General features: G+C 41.8%; 2 protein-coding genes across 2 annotated transcripts; both read right to left on the reverse strand.

Annotated features, from left to right (window-relative positions):
- Positions 1-2,928: 2,928 nt before the first annotated feature.
- On the reverse strand, positions 2,929-5,240 carry gjc2 (gap junction protein gamma 2). Its single transcript, XM_084545965.1, has one exon. The coding sequence runs from the start codon at positions 5,136-5,138 to the stop codon at positions 3,882-3,884; it is 1,257 nt and encodes a 418-aa protein (XP_084402091.1). The 5' UTR covers positions 5,139-5,240; the 3' UTR covers positions 2,929-3,881.
- A 10,779-nt stretch (positions 5,241-16,019) lies between these two features.
- LOC311490012 (7-alpha-hydroxycholest-4-en-3-one 12-alpha-hydroxylase-like) lies at positions 16,020-17,966 on the reverse strand. The gene has a single exon (XM_084547347.1). It carries the CDS (start codon positions 17,961-17,963, stop codon positions 16,428-16,430), a length of 1,536 nt encoding a protein of 511 aa, XP_084403473.1. The 5' UTR covers positions 17,964-17,966; the 3' UTR covers positions 16,020-16,427.
- Between the last annotated feature and the right edge of the window lie 375 nt (positions 17,967-18,341).

The following is an 18,341-nucleotide window of genomic DNA, read 5'->3' on the forward strand; positions in this document are numbered from 1 at the left end:
TATTTGGCCGAGCCCACTGACTAAAATGGGGGCAGTGGGCTTTGCATTTAAACTAACCATACCGCTTCACTCTTCACAAGCCTGGCACCGTACCTTGTCCGTATTTGATGTTGAACTTTATCCCATTTGCCTGAGAGCCCATAAGTCTGCAGTCTGTAATATGTCTGAAATTTGAGTGAAAATGATTTTCAGGCAGACCGGAATCAAATGACTAAAACCTATTTAATTACCTCCAGTGCCATCCAAGGCAGCATTGTTTGCTAAACAGTCACGGTAGTGCTTCTGGAATCACTGGGAAGGCAAAACTAGAAATTTCCTTTTGATACCTGGAACCAGATTATCATGAAATGTAGGGGTTTAAGACCTTTGGAATCAGATTTAATTTACTAGCAGGTACTATGATGGTGACATAATGTGTAACAATAATTGGTAAGTCCTATTTGACAATGAAGCAAAACGTGGAGGTTCATAAACAAAATTCATGTAGAAAAAGACATAAACCAGCCACCGAGGCATAGCAATGACACTCCCCATAGCAATGATACTCCTTGATGGCAGCAGCCATCCCCAGCAGGATGCAGCCTGACACAGACACACACACAAAAACAGTTTAGGAACAACTAAAAAAACAAAACAGCACAAGGTGTTGACCTGGCCTCCGAATTCACTAGATCCCAAACGGATCAGTTATCTGTGGGATGCACTGGAACAAGCCTGATCCACAGAGGCCCCTCCCCTCAAGTCAAAGGACCCAAAGGCCCCCACTAACACCATTTTGTTGCCAGGTACCACAGGACACCCTCAGAAGGCCCATTCTTTGATGAGTCACAACTGTTTTGGAGGTACAAGGGTGACCTACACAATATTAGGAAGGTGGTCACACTGTTATGCCTGATCAGTTGAATGCAGCAAAATGAGTGTTAGGGTGGTTTTATTTTACTATGTATATATTTGATAAAAGAAGTTAAATGTAGTTTTACAGGATGACCGCTTAAAAGTCGGAGCCGCTGTTGCGTCTCTTAAAGATAATTGCTGTGATGATTGTTTAAATAGAGTCTTGAAAAATGGTGATAGCTGAAGGGGTTTGCTGTTTGGGAAGTTCCAGTGTTTCCTGTAAGAGGCACTTCACATGTGGAGCTACTTATTCTAACATTAATCAGTTGAAGAATGGGCATTTTGTCTGCAAGTACACACACAAACTCACACACTCACTCACTTGTCATTGGAAGATCCACTGACATAATGCCTCCCCAAACCACTTATCCTAACACAATATTATCTAATCTAAGTGCCTAACCCTACCCCTTTCTCTGATTCTGATTCTGATTTGGGCTTGTACAGACTGTGCCATGACACTTTAAACATCATGTCAACTAGTCACTGATCACGTGACGGTCCGAGAAGACGAAATATTTCACTAAAGATGAAGCCCATACTACTGTGACATGCAAAATATGTAAGTCACTCCTGAAATACGACAATAGTACTACTGTAATGTACACTCATCTGGAAAGGCATCTGCAAACGCTAGCAGAGAAAGTCCAAATTCTCTCCACAGCAGTCAATTAACGACTTCACTAAATTTGCTACAGAAATTCATTGACAAAGCTACTGCACCCGGCTACACTATCCCATCTTACAACACACTGTGGAGTACTATTAAATGCTATTGATGGTGCTGAGTTGCAGCCTGTTTTTATACAGGCTATACATTTGTGCAGCGCTCATGTGGCGTATGAGCTGTCTGTTCTCAGCACATGTATTCAGGTCAAGAATATATATTTCATTGTTGCAAAGCATTACCGTCTACTGTGTTTTTATTAATGATGTCATCAACCACTAGTCAGTGTCGACTTGACTTTCATCACATAGTGGTCGACTTAAAAAATCTGAACTTGTGCGACTCCTAATTCTGACAACTTTATTGTAACCTTTACCCTAAAACCACGTCTTGACAGGTTTTAACCCTTAAAATGTTGTGGGCCTTAGCAAAAACAACCCTTCACGCATTCACTCACACACACTGATCAGGCAAAACATTATGACCACCTTCCTAATACTGTGTAGGTCTCCTTGTGCCTCCAAAACTGTTGTGACTCATCAGAGAATGTACATGGGCCTGCTGAGGGTGTCCTGTGGTGTCTGGTAACAGAATGTCGTTAGTGGGGGCCCCGCAGACACTTTATCAGTTTGGAATCTAGTGAATTTGGAGGCCAGGTCAACACGTTATCCTGTTTCTTGAGTTGTTCTGTTTTTGTGTGTGTCTGTGTCAGGCTACATCCTGCTGGGGATGGCTGCTGCCATCAAGGAGTGTCATTGCCATGGGGTGGAGGTACCTGGTCTGGTCTAGGTGAGTGGTACATGTCTAAGTAACATTCACATGGATGCCAGGTCCAAACATTTCCCAGCAGAACAGTGAATTGTCACAAGATGGTCAATGTTATTTACTTCTCCTGTCAGTGGTTTAAATGCTGTGGCTGACTGGTGTTAACAAGTGATTTCCTTTTATCGTGTCAGCTGTTTCTTTGAAAAAGCTGTTTCTTCCCTCCTATGGTATTTTACCATATCTAAGATAATAAAGTGCTATGGCATTTGAGGTTGTAACACTATATGCCCTTTCTGCACCAGTGCTATAGTATAATATCAGAATTAGTACTATTTTTCTTTTTGCTGTACAACTTCCACATTTCAAGTCTTCTTAATGCACATGCTTAAGACAAATCTCATTCCAGCTATGAAATAAAACAATCTGAACTCACGTCTGAATCCAAATTTCTTGCAAATGTTTAACTTTGAATAAAAATAAAAATGTTTGAACTCACAGTAACACACCAGCTGAGAAGCAGAGAGAGCTGCTATGAAACGCAAAATTAGAAGTTTCAAATACGTTTATTTTTGTCATGAATAAAATAGTAGAACAGTCTTTAAAAGTCTGAGGCACTTTGAAGTATGAAAACAGCGAAGGCAGGATTAACTATTACTCTGAAACCAGTTTTAGAAACATAATGCGTCAGTGACAGAAAAAGTAAAATGATCCTGTCATTTAACATGCCTAAACACAAGATAAGAGCTCACTGAATATCTACAGATGGAACTTCTACTGTAGCGTAAGGGTAGACTCTATGTTCCTACTTGTAATTTATACATGTACGTGGATTGAACATTAATATTATGTTAAGTTTTTGTTAACTTACCTCTTTCCCTTCATGTGTGACAGTGCAGGACCTTAAAACGCAGTCGAATAAATAAAGGCTTTGCACGCAACGACTGAATATCGTCACACTGAGCAGATGTTTACCAGAAAAGCCTTCAGTGATGCAGCCTTGTTTCATTATCTTTATAAAAAATATTTCACATTTAATTTGCTTCAAAGAACACTCTTCCATACTGCATCCAAATCCTTCTCCAAATATTAAACATGCATCCTTCTAACAACAACAATCATCATTCTTCAGAAAGGAGTCATTGTGCATTTGTGCAGTGTTTCACACTGCATTTTCAAATTTGATTGAGGGTACAATCACACACCTTCACTTTAAGTTCCCCAAGTTTCTCCAGTTCATCGGCTGTCAGTGTTAAATCATATCTTTTTATGCTTTCACATATTAGTTGGAATAAGAGATATTGAACTAAGCAAGCGTATGTTAACTGTATCCAAAAGCTATGGCAAGCAACACATGACACATTACATTTACAAATAAGATGCGTGGTGTGGTTTCTTTTATATTCCCAAAAACTAGGCCTACTGTGTATTGTGCTTCTTCAGCTAGTGTGATTGAAATCTTAACTGTTGTCCAGAGTTGTATCCCTCACACACATCCTCCAGCTTGGTCATAGTGCAGTTTTGGAGTTTTCACTGTTAAGTTACTGCCTTAGGTTTTCTAGATCCAGACAGAGGACTTTCCGTTTTTTACGATGGTTGTAGCCTTCTCTGTGGCTGACTTCGGCCTTGCTCCTTGTTTCTCCTGAACTGTGTTGACTCGATTTTGCTCCGCCATCGTGCCCCCAGACACAGGACTACTGGTTCTGGAGGTTTGCTGGTTGGTTTTTGTTTGATAGGTTTGAAAGGCCATATCAAGCTGCTCCTGTGCAACTCGCAGGTGCCGGTGCAGACTTGCAAGATCAGATGGGATATTCTCATCTGGGCTTGTGCACTGCTGCTCCTGAGCCACATTGGCCATGTTCTGCTCATGGGTGATGAGGCTGTTGGGGATCCTGCTAGGTTTGTCTGTCTTCATCACAAGGTTGTATCCCGGAGGAGAGGCTGGGATGTTGCGAGAGAATGGGTAGCCGTAGGACGTCCGTCTGCCCCGGGTCCTCTTTAGACGAAGAGTATCCCGAAAGGTGCCGATTCCCAAGTGAAGCATCTCGCACACATTTAGCACCAGACAAAGACAGCTTACCACATACATGATCAGGAGGAAGATTGTTTTCTCCGTTGGCCTGGAGATGAAACAGTCGACTCTGTGTGGACATGGTACCCTGTTGCATACATATGAAGGACTAACTCTAAAACCATAGAGGAGATACTGTCCAGCAAGGAAAGCAATTTCAAAAATAGCCCGTGACATGAGTTGAAGAACATAGATTCTCATCAGGCCTTCTTGCATAATTTTTCTTCGACCATCATGTTTTGGTGGGTCTTTGCTAGCATTGCTTACTGGTTCGGGCTTGGCCTCCTGCACCTCCAGGGTATCCTCGTAGATCATGGGCTCAGCATCGCCATCTTCCTCCTCCTCCAAGACATCTTCCAGATGGTGGCTCTCTCTCCATCTCAAGTGAGGAGGTGGCTTTTTGCGGAGTCTTTCGTGCTTCCTGCGTTCCTCCTCTGAGCTCCGGGCTATCTTGTGCATGGCATAACCCATGTACATGATGGAAGGGGTGGAGATCATGATGATCTGGAAGACCCAGAAGCGGACATGCGAGAGGGGAGCAAAGGCATCGTAACAAACGTTGTCACAGCCCGGTTGCTTGGTGTTGCAGATGAACTTGGTCTGCTCGTCCGAATAGATGGACTCGCCTCCGACAGCCGTGAGCACAATGCGAAAGATGATGAGCACAGTCAGCCACACTTTCCCCACGAAGGTGGAGTGGTTGTGGATCTCTTCCAGGAGGCGAGTCAGAAAGCTCCAGCTCATGTTGGCCTTACAAGCTTTTCAACTATAGCCTGTAAAAAAAAAAGAAGAAAGAATCGATTAAGATCTAAGTATAGACAGATACAACAATAGTTTTAGACAAGCCAGGAGATAAATTAAACATTTTAATGACCTGTAATTAGGTTCTAGGATTACTATTCTTCTTACAGTTGTATTCCCTTTAACATTTAACTGCTTAAAATCATTAATGTTCATCTATAAAAATGTTAAAGAATTTCCGTCATGATTTTACAACAAAAACCAAAAGTATTCCGGTTGCCCTCATCGAAGGACATTTGATTTGATTGTTTTTTTGTGCATCATTTATTAACAACATTGCTAATTTATTTTCTGTCCATGTGGCATAATCCTTCAAAGGAAAATATCAACCACGATTACGGTTACTGTGTGAACGGTAACTTAAATGTGAAATCAAATCTTTTATAAATCTGTGATGACGATGTTGCTCTTTTTTTTTTTTTTTTTTGTAGCTGCCTAATGACAGTAAAAAACCGAAAACATAAAATGAAACTGACAGAGCTCATTCTGGTACCAGAGTGGGCTCCGGAGTTCCACTTCAGAAAAGCGCTGCGCTCTGCAGAGCAAAAGAGATGACATGAGATCTCTCCTCGCGGCCAGCGTCACTTCTGACACCGCCAGGAGAATGAGGCTGCAGTGAGGAGACAGCGTAGCGCTACTGTCCCTTCATTCACTGTACAGAGCAGCATGTTGATCTCATTACTGCGGTGTTGTATGCCCCGGTGTGTGATGTGCCATCATCTCCCCAGCCATCTCAGTGAACAGGAGAGGCTTGTTGCTTCCCTCACAAGGCCTCCCCCCCAGATCCAGCACTGCTGACGCTGGGGAGGGGGTACAGCCACACGGAGGCAGATGGCACCTACGGTGGGCAGCTCATATCTGCCCTAGGATGGCATGACAGACGGTTGGCTTCACTTTACGTTTGACATTTGGATGAATTTGTTGTGCATCTAAACCTTTACTGTATTCTTGCCACAATAACAGCTCCCATATTTTTGCTTGTTGATATGCTTTGAAAAGTCTTTGTTATGTTTAGCGGTGCTGCTGTCATTTCAACCATTGAAACAAATGTCAAAGTCAGAAGAATCCACTTGGCACAATAACTACAGACTTTTATTTCTTTCAGTAAGAGCAGGGGATTTGCATTTAATCTTGATGACATATAAAAGTCAATATGTAAAATTGAAATCAGTTTGCATTTAAAAATCTTTGCTAAAACAAATCTGTTCAGGTGTTAAGATACAAGACCACTAATTGTGAAACATTTTTCTTTTTCAAATAAGGAAAAAAACTACAGTGAGAGTCTCTAAATGTTTAAATGTCACTCATTCATTTTAAGGGGGACAAAAATAGTTCTACATATTAATAAAGCCACATTACAAATGGATACAGACTGTAAATCTGAGCAATTAGAGTTCACATCTATTAATAAGAACCTACTGTATGATAAAGGCAGTTTGTTGTAACGTCAGATTCTCATTTTGCGCGTTCAATTACTTTGCATATATCAAAAATAATTTGTAGCTGTCTTTCACTGGGCTTAATTCAGACACAGGTCATTCCAAATCATCCACGGATTCAAAGTAACATAATGAGCATCTGCACTGATGTGACAGAGTACTTAACAGAAACTATTGTAAAGTCCATTTAGGCTAAAGACGGCTGAAACAACTCACCTGGAAAAGTTGCACATGCATTTTCCATCCTGAAGGTCTCCTTTGCCCTCTCTAGATACCCCTTGCACAGTTTGATCCACAAAATACCACTCTCATTCTAATGCCCTGGCCTCCTCCGTTCTATTGATCTCTTCCAGAATGACAAAAAAAACGAGAAAAGTCCCTAAACTTACTGGACTAGACTTTGTTTTTATGCTGTTTCCCCACCCTGTGAAGAAGTGAGGGCTCGCCGCCGTGAATGCCGCACATTCTGGCTTGTGTCTGGTTTCTATTACACCAGCCTTCTGCCCAAGAAGGAAGTATAAAAAAAAACAGAGAGGAAGGGGGAAAAAAAAAAACCTCCTCTGGCAAGTGACCCCCGTCCAAGGGTTCAGACTTGAGGATACCGTACTGCAGATTGAAATGAACACTCAGCTGAGGGAGCGCGTTAATCGCACCACAGTCAGCCTCCCCCCCAATGCTCATGTGCAACATTTGTAACACAGATGATGAGTCTGTCTCTCTCTCTCTCTCTCTCTCTCTTGCTCACTCTCTCTTTTCCCTTACTTCATCCTACTCTTCATCCCTTTATGTCATCTGTAGCCTACGTCAGGTTAATGCATTCATGACCAACTATTTATAAACAGCAATAGCTCAATGAGACAAAACGTGACGTAGAGTCGTGATTTATTTTATTTATTTTTTTAAATGCAAAAGATTTTTTAAAAAAAAGCTAATATAAAACAACAGCATTTCTTCCTCTCTAACTGTTTTCCACACACACAACACACAACCCCAATTACTGCAGATTAGCAACCTCAGTGCTTCCTGACAATTACATAACAAGTTACAGTGGGTGACGCTTATGAAAGAAGAACTTTGGGGAGACAAAGACGGGGAGTTTAAGGACAGCAGTGTCACGGAGACATTAGCCACCTTGCCTCAGCGCAGATCCGCCAGAATGTTACCAGCAGGTACGCTCAGTTATATCAAGTGTCAAAATATTTAGATCTTCCATCCAGGCAGATGGCCAGATAATAGAGCGGTGGACAGGTCGCACTTTGCAGTCCCGCTACACGTCTTTTCCGACTTGATGTTTATACTTCAAGCTTTCACCTTGGCCTGAGGATTGCAGTAGCACACGTTGTTACTTAGGGCCTGAAAGGGATTCTTGTCATGACAACAAGAGAGGTTGCTCTCACACACAAGTGGATTTCATAACATTTTTTTTACAACAAAACACAGATGAAGATTAAAACTGGAAAGGAATTTCGCCATCTCTTTAATCTATGTGCCAGGCCTCGCTGTCAAGGTTTGGAAGGGATCTAAACTCCACTACCTCTAATAGAGGACAGATAAACGGGCAAGTGTCTGGTTTGCATTAATGAAATGTGCCTGGTCATTGTCACAGTGAACGTATTATTATAATTTTACTTTCACAAGGCCCTCAATAACCCCTTAATGATGACATGTATACAGCTATAAAGCAAAGAATAACGGTCAGCAACAGCAGTAAGATCGCCATCAGTCAGTTCACACTTTCAATTCAGTTACTTAAATGAAAAAAAAAAAGATTTCCGCTGTCTTGCTGCATCGTTGGAATATTACAAATAAAACTGCGGTGACAGTGCAGTCAAGAATGAAACAATACCAGCACATGGGAATTCATTTCATTAAGATCTCATGCTGTTTGAATAGGCTGTGCTCTGGGTTTCAGCCATCTGGGCCTGCAGGACTGATTTCCAAAGGCCCTGGCTTCAAGCCTCGCCTCTCCGTCAGAATGAGGAGATGTGGCGTGGAGAGCACCCCTGGTGCAGCAATGAGGGGAAGAAGGCAGGGGATGCTGCTGGAATGAGTGGAGCATTTGGAGTTTGGACATGTGCTGTCCCTAAGGCACCGATAAGCACGTGTTTTTAAGCTGCAATGCATTCCTCTTATTCCCAAATATTTCTGTGCGTTTGAGTGAACTAAAAAAACTCAGATACTAATGTACACGCCTAGGTTGTGATTAGAGCAGCACCAAGGTCCTTATGAAAAGCGTAAAGCTCTCTTTAAACCCTTAAGTGCAGACTTAATTTTATGCCTTGCATTTTAATTGTTATTTAATTATCAAAACAATGTTATCAGTATGGAAGAGGTGTTTTCAATAGAACAGCATTTACAAACTAGATTATGAAACCGTAAAAACCCAACAAAATGCTGTGTTAGAGACGGCACTGATAGAGTCAGCCCAATGTCTACGCACTGTCTAGCTTTAAATACACTGCTCCTGTGTCCTCTAACAAGACAGACTATTCTAGCTTTGGGAAACTGTAGTTCACGTTGATAAATATTGATTGGACCGCCCAGAGCCAGGAAAATATTACAGTATTCCCCTGTAAGACATTATTTGACATTGCTTGTTGTTACAAGGACTGGCATCACGTGACAGCCAAAAGAGAGTATGTAATATTCATAAGGTTACGGTTATATTTAATGTTTTATGTTAATTAGAGCACTTTTTCTTAAACAGGGGTAGCAGCTGCGAGATATAAACACAGAATACTAATCTAATCTAATATATCAAATGAATGCATTAGTAGGATGCAAAGTAATAATGATAATAATAAAGGATAATTCCTGTGCACCAGGTTTCTGTATTAACTATTTCATAAATGTATATCTTAGGTATTCCTGTATATATTAAATCTAGATTTTTAATTTTTTTTTTTCCCCCTGACAGTTTTGTCTTGATAAGGTTACTGTGAGCTCTGAGGTGTTGTGGCGTGGCGGCTGGTGAAGTGATGCAACATGGAGGAGTGAGCATCTCGACAACTCTCCTTGGCCGCCACCAATGTCACCACAAGAGTTTTATCTGCATGTATTTGCTGAACAAAGTTGATGTGAGCAGACTGGGGGCTGTGGAGGTCTGTGTTTATGTAACAAATCAAGCTCCACCATGTGACTCGGATGCACCCCTACCCCCTCCCTCAGAGGAAAGAGTGACACAAGACACCAGAGCAAAAAAACATGCAACTTGGTCCTTGGCATCCCCCTCTCTCATCCTCTCTTACCACTATCATTAAACTACTCCTACCAGGCTGTGAGGGGCTAACCCATAGGCAGCCTGAGAGTGGTGGCAGTCCCATCGCATTTGTTCATTTTCCTCCCAGTTTCTCAGCCGAGCCTCTCCTACCCCCGGGGTGAGTGCGTCCCGTGCCAGTTTTACTAAGGCTGGACTCCACTGAAGCGACTGAGATGAAAAGCCTTGAGGTAGATGCCAACATCTTCCCTCAGCCAGGGCTCGGCATCTCCCGCACATGAGCAAAGCTCCTTGTGTTGAGTGTGCATTACAGTGCCTTCACAAAACAATAAAAACTTAGTTTCAGTTGCTAAAATAGCCCCGCTACCTCACAAGTAAACAATCACAACTTGGTTGGTTAGGTTTTTTTTCAAGTGTTAAACTGAAGGTGTTAGGCATTCATAACAGACAAAGCTTCATCTTCTATGTAGCTGCAGCAATCAGCTCCATTTTAACGGCCCTCAAGAATGATGATGACGTTTAGGTGATAGTTAAGAAATTTGTCACCGTCATGGGAGCAGGAACCCTCGTAGGGAAAAACGCCTACACGGTATGTACCACGGGCAGATAACAGAAGAAACTCATATCAAGAAATCCTACCAGTGGCCGGAAAAGGCTGGACTCAAAGACAGCACAGGGGCACTAATCATTGCAGCATGTAAAAGATCAAAAGAGGTCGGGGGCTACCTCACCAGGAGTGACCTTAGGCGCAGGCTGTGCAAAGACACCCCTGAGACAATCCAGCATATAACCGCAGGAATATGGACTGGAAGTCCCAAGGTCAAAATGGGAGACACCCCGAAGGTAGTGGAGAATGGCTGAGCCAGCGATAGCAAAATCAGGAGGACGGAACATGAGAAGCTTGAGGAAGACCAAGGGCTGAAAGAAGAACTAGAAAAAAATGTAGAGGACCTTCAGTTGTCTTCGTGCTGATTGGAAGAACTTGGTTCTGTGACTCCCAAACTGGAAAAGTTTCCGTGGCAGATGCCAGGAACAACATCTGAGATCTCTGTGCGGAAGAGTACAGCACCTGAGCGCTTGAAGGAGGAAGCAATGACCACCCACAAGGGATAAGAGAGGAATATATAGTATATATACTGTTTTATTACACAGTATTATGCTTTACACTCACTTGCTACTCACAAGCCAGCAGTGCTCTGCTTGCAGAGCTGCAGGGCATTCATCTTTGACATTATCTTGTCTGAACTGTCTAAGTCATAGGGTGAGCAGAGGCAAGCCCAAAGGAGCAGCAGACCTAGTCAGGGTCATTTGCACTATCAGAGATATGTAACTGCAGCCCCTCCTTCCTTCCAGACGCCTTAGTGCCGCTGCCCTTCTCTAACTGAGTGAACTCCCGACACTGATAGCAACGCTGCAGGACCCTTTGCAGTAACGACGATATACTCTCTATATCCCTCTATATATCTCTGGCACTTACGCAACAACGGCTCAGACCAAACTGTACACATGTTGTATAGTGTATTATTAATACATTGCATAGCTTAATTCTTAAGCCAGCGATAAGAAAATGCAATTTGCAGAGGAAAACATTAACCTTGAAGGTCACTGTGATTATTGTGAAGATGCAATAAAGTATACAGTTAATATTTTTCCAAGTTTAGTGATAATATTCAGAAGTTTGTAAGCATACATTCATCTACTGTATTTTTCTCAGTAGATGTTTCTTGCCACTAGATGGCAATTGCCCTTCAGTTAACAGAGTTGACTCCTAATAAACCTTTCTAAAAGTCTTTTCACTAGTCTAGGAAGGTCCTTCAGAAACAGGTGAATGACCCATCTGGACTGGCGTCACTGACCTTGTGAAATGATAACAGTCCTGGTATTGGGAGCAGTGAAAGTAGCATTATGTAGAAATCATGTCACTGATTGTCAAAACCACACAAGACTTGCAGCCAAATCATTAACAGAGTTTAATGAACGGCATTTTAAGGAGAGCAGGTAATATAGTACAATCATTTTTAAAAGTAGTCTTTAACTACCTAAATACGCTGTCACTTTCACAAGAAGCATTGATTAAAGCGCAACAATTCAAGTGTAGATCACACCAAAGCAGGAAGAGTTGTTTGGTACCAGCTTGTACGTTTCCGATAACGGTCGGTTGTGTAGATAACACAAAGCTCCTAAAGCCTATATCCAGATGAATTTGCATGCCATTAGAGCCCCCAACATAAGCGCCACAGAGGAAAGATGACAATAAAAGGCTGTCCGTACCTGTCCATGTGGATAATGTGGGAAACTCGCCTATGCTTTATGGTAGATCATCCTGGGCAGCAATCCACAGGCATCGTTTCACTGCTCGGGCTCAGAAACAGGATGAGAGAGACAATGGGTCATTTTTCTTCAAAACCCCTCACCACCAAGTACAGGCAGAACACTCAGGAGACCAGGAAAGAGCCAAAGGCCCCATTGTTCCCCAGCTCATCCGCCTCCATTCCCATGACCACCGACTGTTTATTTAATCTGGGATGACTCCTACTACGAATCCATTCATTCACCCAGAAATTAGCAGTCTCGCAGCTGCGGACCTCTGCAACCTCGCCTTTCCTTATTTAGCTGCGTGTGCCCTCATGAGATTACGGCTAAAGTTATCTCCAGCTTTTCACATTATTTCCAGTATAATTCTTTTTATGGGTTTTGTCGATCTTCAGTGCACTTAGTACTAGTCTGTACTGTGTAAATACAATTAACACATGGTCAAGGAAAGCTCCCGAAAGTATTCTAAATAAAACACACAACTACCATGTGAACAATAAAGTAACAATGATAATAAAGTCATAATAATAAGAGTCGTAGGAAAATGTCAAATGTACAGGGTTCATTGATCTCTGGCTCAGCACAAATTATGAATGTCTAATCAATAAACAGATATAGTGTTTTATGTGTACCTTACCCGTTCTTCCTTCCTGGTGCTGGTGCCCCCTTCCTGAAACAGATAGTTGGACTCCAGTGTTCCCATTTGGTTATCAGGGTAGGAAGTATAAAGATAAGTAGAGAACAACTAGGGCATCTGTGTATAACCGTACTGGATGCAACTGTTTCGCCATCTGTTTCAAACCTTTAAATATATATCAAGGACGCTGACACAGAATGCTAGATGTATGGTAATACCTAAGAAACTATTCTGTAATGTTTTGAGACAAGGCTGTGACCTTACACTGGCTAAAATCATATCTAGGGCAGCTGTGTGAGATCCATCAGGAGATACAATTCAGCAGCTCTATCTGGAGGAGTTGTTATGCCATTTAAAAATGTGAGTTAATGTGCTGGTGCAACATAATGTTGATGTGTAAGACTAACTGTCTGTGATAAATGTTTTTAGATGCAAGGCATCGGAATCCTTGTAAATCCGTCTCAGTAAGGGCTGTTCACACGACTAAATCTAAAATCTAAGGCATTGTGATACCGCTGAATTAGTGACAAAAACATGCAAGTCTGGTTTGGGAACAAACCTGATACTAAAACATTAAATAAAAGTAAACAGAAAAGGGAGAGCAATTGGAAAAACGGTTTACTTTCAACTGTCAACAAAAACCCACCTGTGGACATAAATTATAGTGGTAAACAAATGGTTACCACTAGATCTACATCAACAAAATAATAGGCTATGTGATTGAAATATTTATGAAATGTATTGAGTTTGAATACACCTTGTGTTGCTACTTGGACACTTCATCAGTGAAGAACCCGAGGTCATAGGGTCATTTTTCGGGTCTCTAATCTTAATACACCCTTGCCTCGGGGACCCAGCTGGGGATGATCAGTACCTGGCTTGTGTCCAAGAGGAGTGTTGCTCCACGGATCCTGCAGTTCTGCAGTCGGCGCCACGAGAACTGCGGCAGCTGCTGGTCCTGACTGTTACTTCACTTGGTCCCTCCTTGCCTGGTGGATCTTCAGGCCCTCTTAAGGTTTTTGCAGACCTTGCCGCAGATACAAACTGTGTTCCTATTCCTTTGTTGTCCATTTGCTTTGGTCATTGCCAGGTGAAAGTCACCCTAGAAAGTCAGCCTATGGTTACCCAGCCATTTAAAACAAGTTCACGAAAATCAATAAAAATAACAATGATCAGTTTATTTGACTACTAATGTTTTAGCAATATCTGTGATATTGTATACGGAATTCAGCTACTTATCTGCTATATCTACTATATCTTCATTTCATTACCGCCGATGGTTCTGTATCACTTTACATGTATATTGGGGCCACTGACGGAAATTACACAAGAGTACAACACGTGGCACGCACATGTGTCCACAGTTTTGTTTCCAGCTGTTATTGTGTGTATTTCAACCCACACCAAAGCATCTATTTTGTGTGAGTGTAGAGTGGAAATTTCCCAAATGTGGCCATTCTCAGTGTTTGTCAGTGGGTGGTGAGGAAACACCAGCTGTGAAATACCTAACATCAGAGGAAATAACCACCAAAGCAATAACAGAACCAAGAATAATCAGAACTCAAAGCATCGTATATTTAAAAGCTAAAAACATACGAGGTAGTACGAGAAAATTAACAACCTGCAGGATCCACATATGCTTATACATACAAGAGTTTGTGTTGGCATAAGGTGGAATTTGTCTGGTTCTAGGCGCAATGTTTAATATTTACAGTAGGAACAACACAACCTCCTGGGCTAATGACTGATACCGGGACTCAACCAAAATAGCTTAATGATGTCAGGACCTAATCAGCAGCATGGCAAACTGGTGGTGTCATAATCTTAAGTTAAGAAATAGATCATGTGTTGTGTTTTAACAGCGCTGTCATTATAAAAGAGTTTGAATCATATCCTGTTTTAGCTGCTAGTTGGACTGACATTAGAAGCTGCCGCACTTTGTAAGAGTATAGCGTTAAAGAAACACAGCAACAGGCTAACATAGTTCTACAATCCATCCTATTTCATTATCACGTGCAGGATAAACAGATGCCAGCAGCTTACCAGCAGCTTATCACCTTGACTGTGTATACATTGTACATTACCCCAAAATTTTAATGTGGTATCTTAAAGCACAAAAAACAAAACACACACAATAACAGCTGTCCCGTAACTGAGAGTGTACATGCACAGAAAGTCACTTGAGATAATCATAGATGTGAGATCTTCAGCATAATAATGCTATTGTGAAAATAAGCGTACTGTGGATTTTCATGTACACGTGCAGAAACAGTTTAATGTAGTACAGCGAGCATTGCAACCTGAACTATATGTGCTTCTTTCTTCACCTAAAGCGGTACTGATAATCATCAGGGGTTACTCAACTGGGCGAAGGTGCAATGCCCTGGCGAAGGGAGAAAGAAAGGGATGTTTATGTTCCACACAGTGTTTGGCTAGCTGCCAGTCACTGTACACGTGTCTCTGTATATGGTTTATTGGGGTCAAGGACAATGTACTTTGTTGTTACTCAAGTTAAATAATATTGCATCATAAAATATAATCTTTTGTTATTTAAAGGCTTTAACACAGGTTGGCTGGAAGAAGAAAATCCATTATCACCTAATTATGTGAAGAAGATAAGTACAGTTTCTGGATAAAGAACTTAACTAAATAAAAATGTACCTTCCAGTAAAAGCAGTCCAATAAAATCTATAAACAAGCCAGTACCTTTTGACATATTTTATATCTGCACACATGAGATAGGAAGCTCTCAAAGATAACATCTGTCCCCTCTTGTGATTGGGTTGCACAGACAGAAATGTTTGCGATATTACTCTTGCCTTATAAACTGAATAACTAGCACCAATATATGTGTGAATAATTAGTTAATTAATTAAAAATAGTTATTAGGTGAATAAAAATAATAACGTTTACCAACACACTGTTGTCAGTCTGGGAAAGGTAGAATAAGGCGCTTTCAGAGCAATTTTAAAAATACTCAATCTGCAATTTGCTTTTATTTTTGTAATTATTTGTCTCTTCAAGGATTGTTTGTAGCTTTCACTTAGTTAAAATTTCTCACAATAATGTTGCCGCCCTAGTTCTTTCAATAAACCACAGACAAACTAGGAAGAACACACAAAGGTCATGATAATAAACATTTTATTAAATCGACGTATATTCACAAAAATTCCTATTCTGCGGAAAAATCAATAAAATGAGACCGGTGCACCGAAATAAATATACATGATGGTGTGAGATGTTGAAGAAAGTGACAAAAAAAATCATGCAAAGCTGGTAAAGCATGAAGCTCTCTGTGCAAAATGCAGCATGACCTGTTTATCATACTGGAAAAGCCTGTTCAAAGAAGCAGTCAAAACTATTCACACTATTCTGTGTTAAATTCCTACCCAACATGTTTCATGAGCTGTAATTTCTAAGAGTGAGACACTGTTAGGCAAATAAAGTACAAAAAGTAGTTGGCGCATTTGCTTACAGAACACTGAAGGGGTCAAATTATAGTTCACATCTCTGGTATCTAAATTAAAATTTTCATTTTTTTTTCTGCCATGTTTTCTAGGAATGTAATGGCTTAATGAAGGCTTACAGAGGTCGTCAAAACCCGAAAAAAGTTTCATCTGATTGTTTTAATATCTGAGTCTGTACCGAAACTGAACATCATTGAGAGGCTGCATCGATCCAAAGCCCCATCTCCTGAAGTCAATCTCAGGCGTCTTCTCATCAGGATTCTTCAGCTCAAACTCAAAATACACCAACATGAGGAAGACAAACTGTTTCAGCTCATTGGTAGCAAAGAAACGTCCAGGGCACATGGATACCCCAGCACCCCAGGGCATGTTGTAATACTTGACCTTCTTCCCAGCCTTGTAAAAATCAGTTTTCTTGCTCCCGTCTGGATTCAGAAAGCGGTCGTATTTGAATGAATGAGGGTCAGGGTGGATCTCTGGGTCAAGGTGAACAGCACTGTAGGGAAAGAGAGACATTCTGTCGCCCTCGCGGATTAAGTATTCGCGCCCATCAGCCAGCTTGAGAGTCATGTCCTTGAGCACTGCCCTGGTGAGGATGGGGGCAGCAGTGAGTCGGAGGGTCTCTTCAACAGCGCTATCCAGGATAGGAGTCTTCATCAGCATCTCACGGGTCAGGTTGATTAAGGGGCCACCTGGCTGGACTTTCTGCCCAGATTCCTTCACAACTTTGTCTACCTCTTCCTTCACTGCTCTCATTGCTTCTGGATGTTTCATGAGGAAGAGGAGCAGCCAGAAGGAAGAAGGCCCTGTGTTACCCTGAGAGGCCCAAAGAAGCACAAACATATATTTGTTTATCATTGACTCATTCATTCCCATCTCCTCTTTGGCCTGGTGCACGTCCCATATCCAGCGACTGATGTTGTCCTTGGTCTTCATCTTCTGCACTGACAGAGCGTCCCAGAAGTAGGCCATTAACCTCTCAGCTTTCAACCTTTCTGACGGTGAGAGGATCCCATAAGCCAGGTTGGGGAAAAGCTGGTCATATTTGCGAAACTCACAAAATAAGGCTTCGGATTCAGCTCGGTCTTTCTCTTTGGCTTTCTCTTCGCTTCCCTCTGAATTGTGTGGCACGTTACCATACAAGGATAAATAGCCCGCTCTGAACACAATATTGTAGCTGTACTTGAACAGTCCATCTTCCGTCCAGGTCCTTTTGTCTGCAGCTGAGCCAATGTTGTGCAGCATTAAGCTCTGCAAATTACTCATCATGGCTTGTGTCATTATTTCCAAGCCTTCCCCCTTCAGATGCTTATTACTGGATGCCTGGAGCATACTGTGATCCCCCTCTATAACTACATAACCAAACACTCGGCGAACCAGCTGAGCAGCAAAGTTGTTAAAGTCCAGTTTTTCCCGACTCTCCTTGACAAATGCCCCAAACGACAGAGGATCCTGAAGGAATGTAAAATGAAAACCTCCCAACTGTACAGTGAATACATCGCCATGCTTTTGCTTCATCCTCTCTAGGAACTTAAATGTGTCCCTGCGAAACTCTAAGACATGACCCAGCCAAGGAATGAGCCCTTTATCCAAAGGAGGTTCCCCTGGTCGCCGCTGTCGAAAGACCCCGAGAAGGTAAAGCCCTCCGATCAGAGCAGCAAAAAAGCCCAGAAGCATCGGCAGCAGCAGTCCCATGACTGATTCCTCCAGCAACCACAGGGTTCTTTGGAGTTAAGTTACAAATCCAGCATAATAAACAGCCGCTTGCTCCTCCTCCCCCCTTAGTTACTGGATGAGTTGCTGGATTCCAGGAACTGCACTCATTTAGCATTTCGAATATCTTGTTTTTTTTTTTACCCTGGTACCACATGTAAAAAGAATGAAGGTTGACAGTCATCAGTATGACAGCATTCTAATAGTGTAGACTCACCATTATTCTAGCATAAGCAGAGGAAGCCACAATCTGTCCCTGCTTTACTAGCAAGCATCCAAATGTTAATATGATTGTTGTTAAAACAGATCATTATACTAGGCACACCACTAAGGTAAATTACATATTTGATTAATCTAATA

The sequence above is a fragment of the Chelon labrosus genome (genome assembly GCF_963514085.1).
Source record: "Chelon labrosus genome assembly, chromosome: 6".
Lineage (NCBI taxonomy): Eukaryota > Metazoa > Chordata > Actinopteri > Mugiliformes > Mugilidae > Chelon > Chelon labrosus.

Coding starts and splice junctions, on each gene's coding strand:
- gjc2 (XM_084545965.1), bottom strand. CDS start 5,138: ATGAGCTGGAGCTTTCTGACTCGCCTCCTGGAAGAGATCCACAACCAC.
- LOC311490012 (XM_084547347.1), bottom strand. CDS start 17,963: ATGGGACTGCTGCTGCCGATGCTTCTGGGCTTTTTTGCTGCTCTGATC.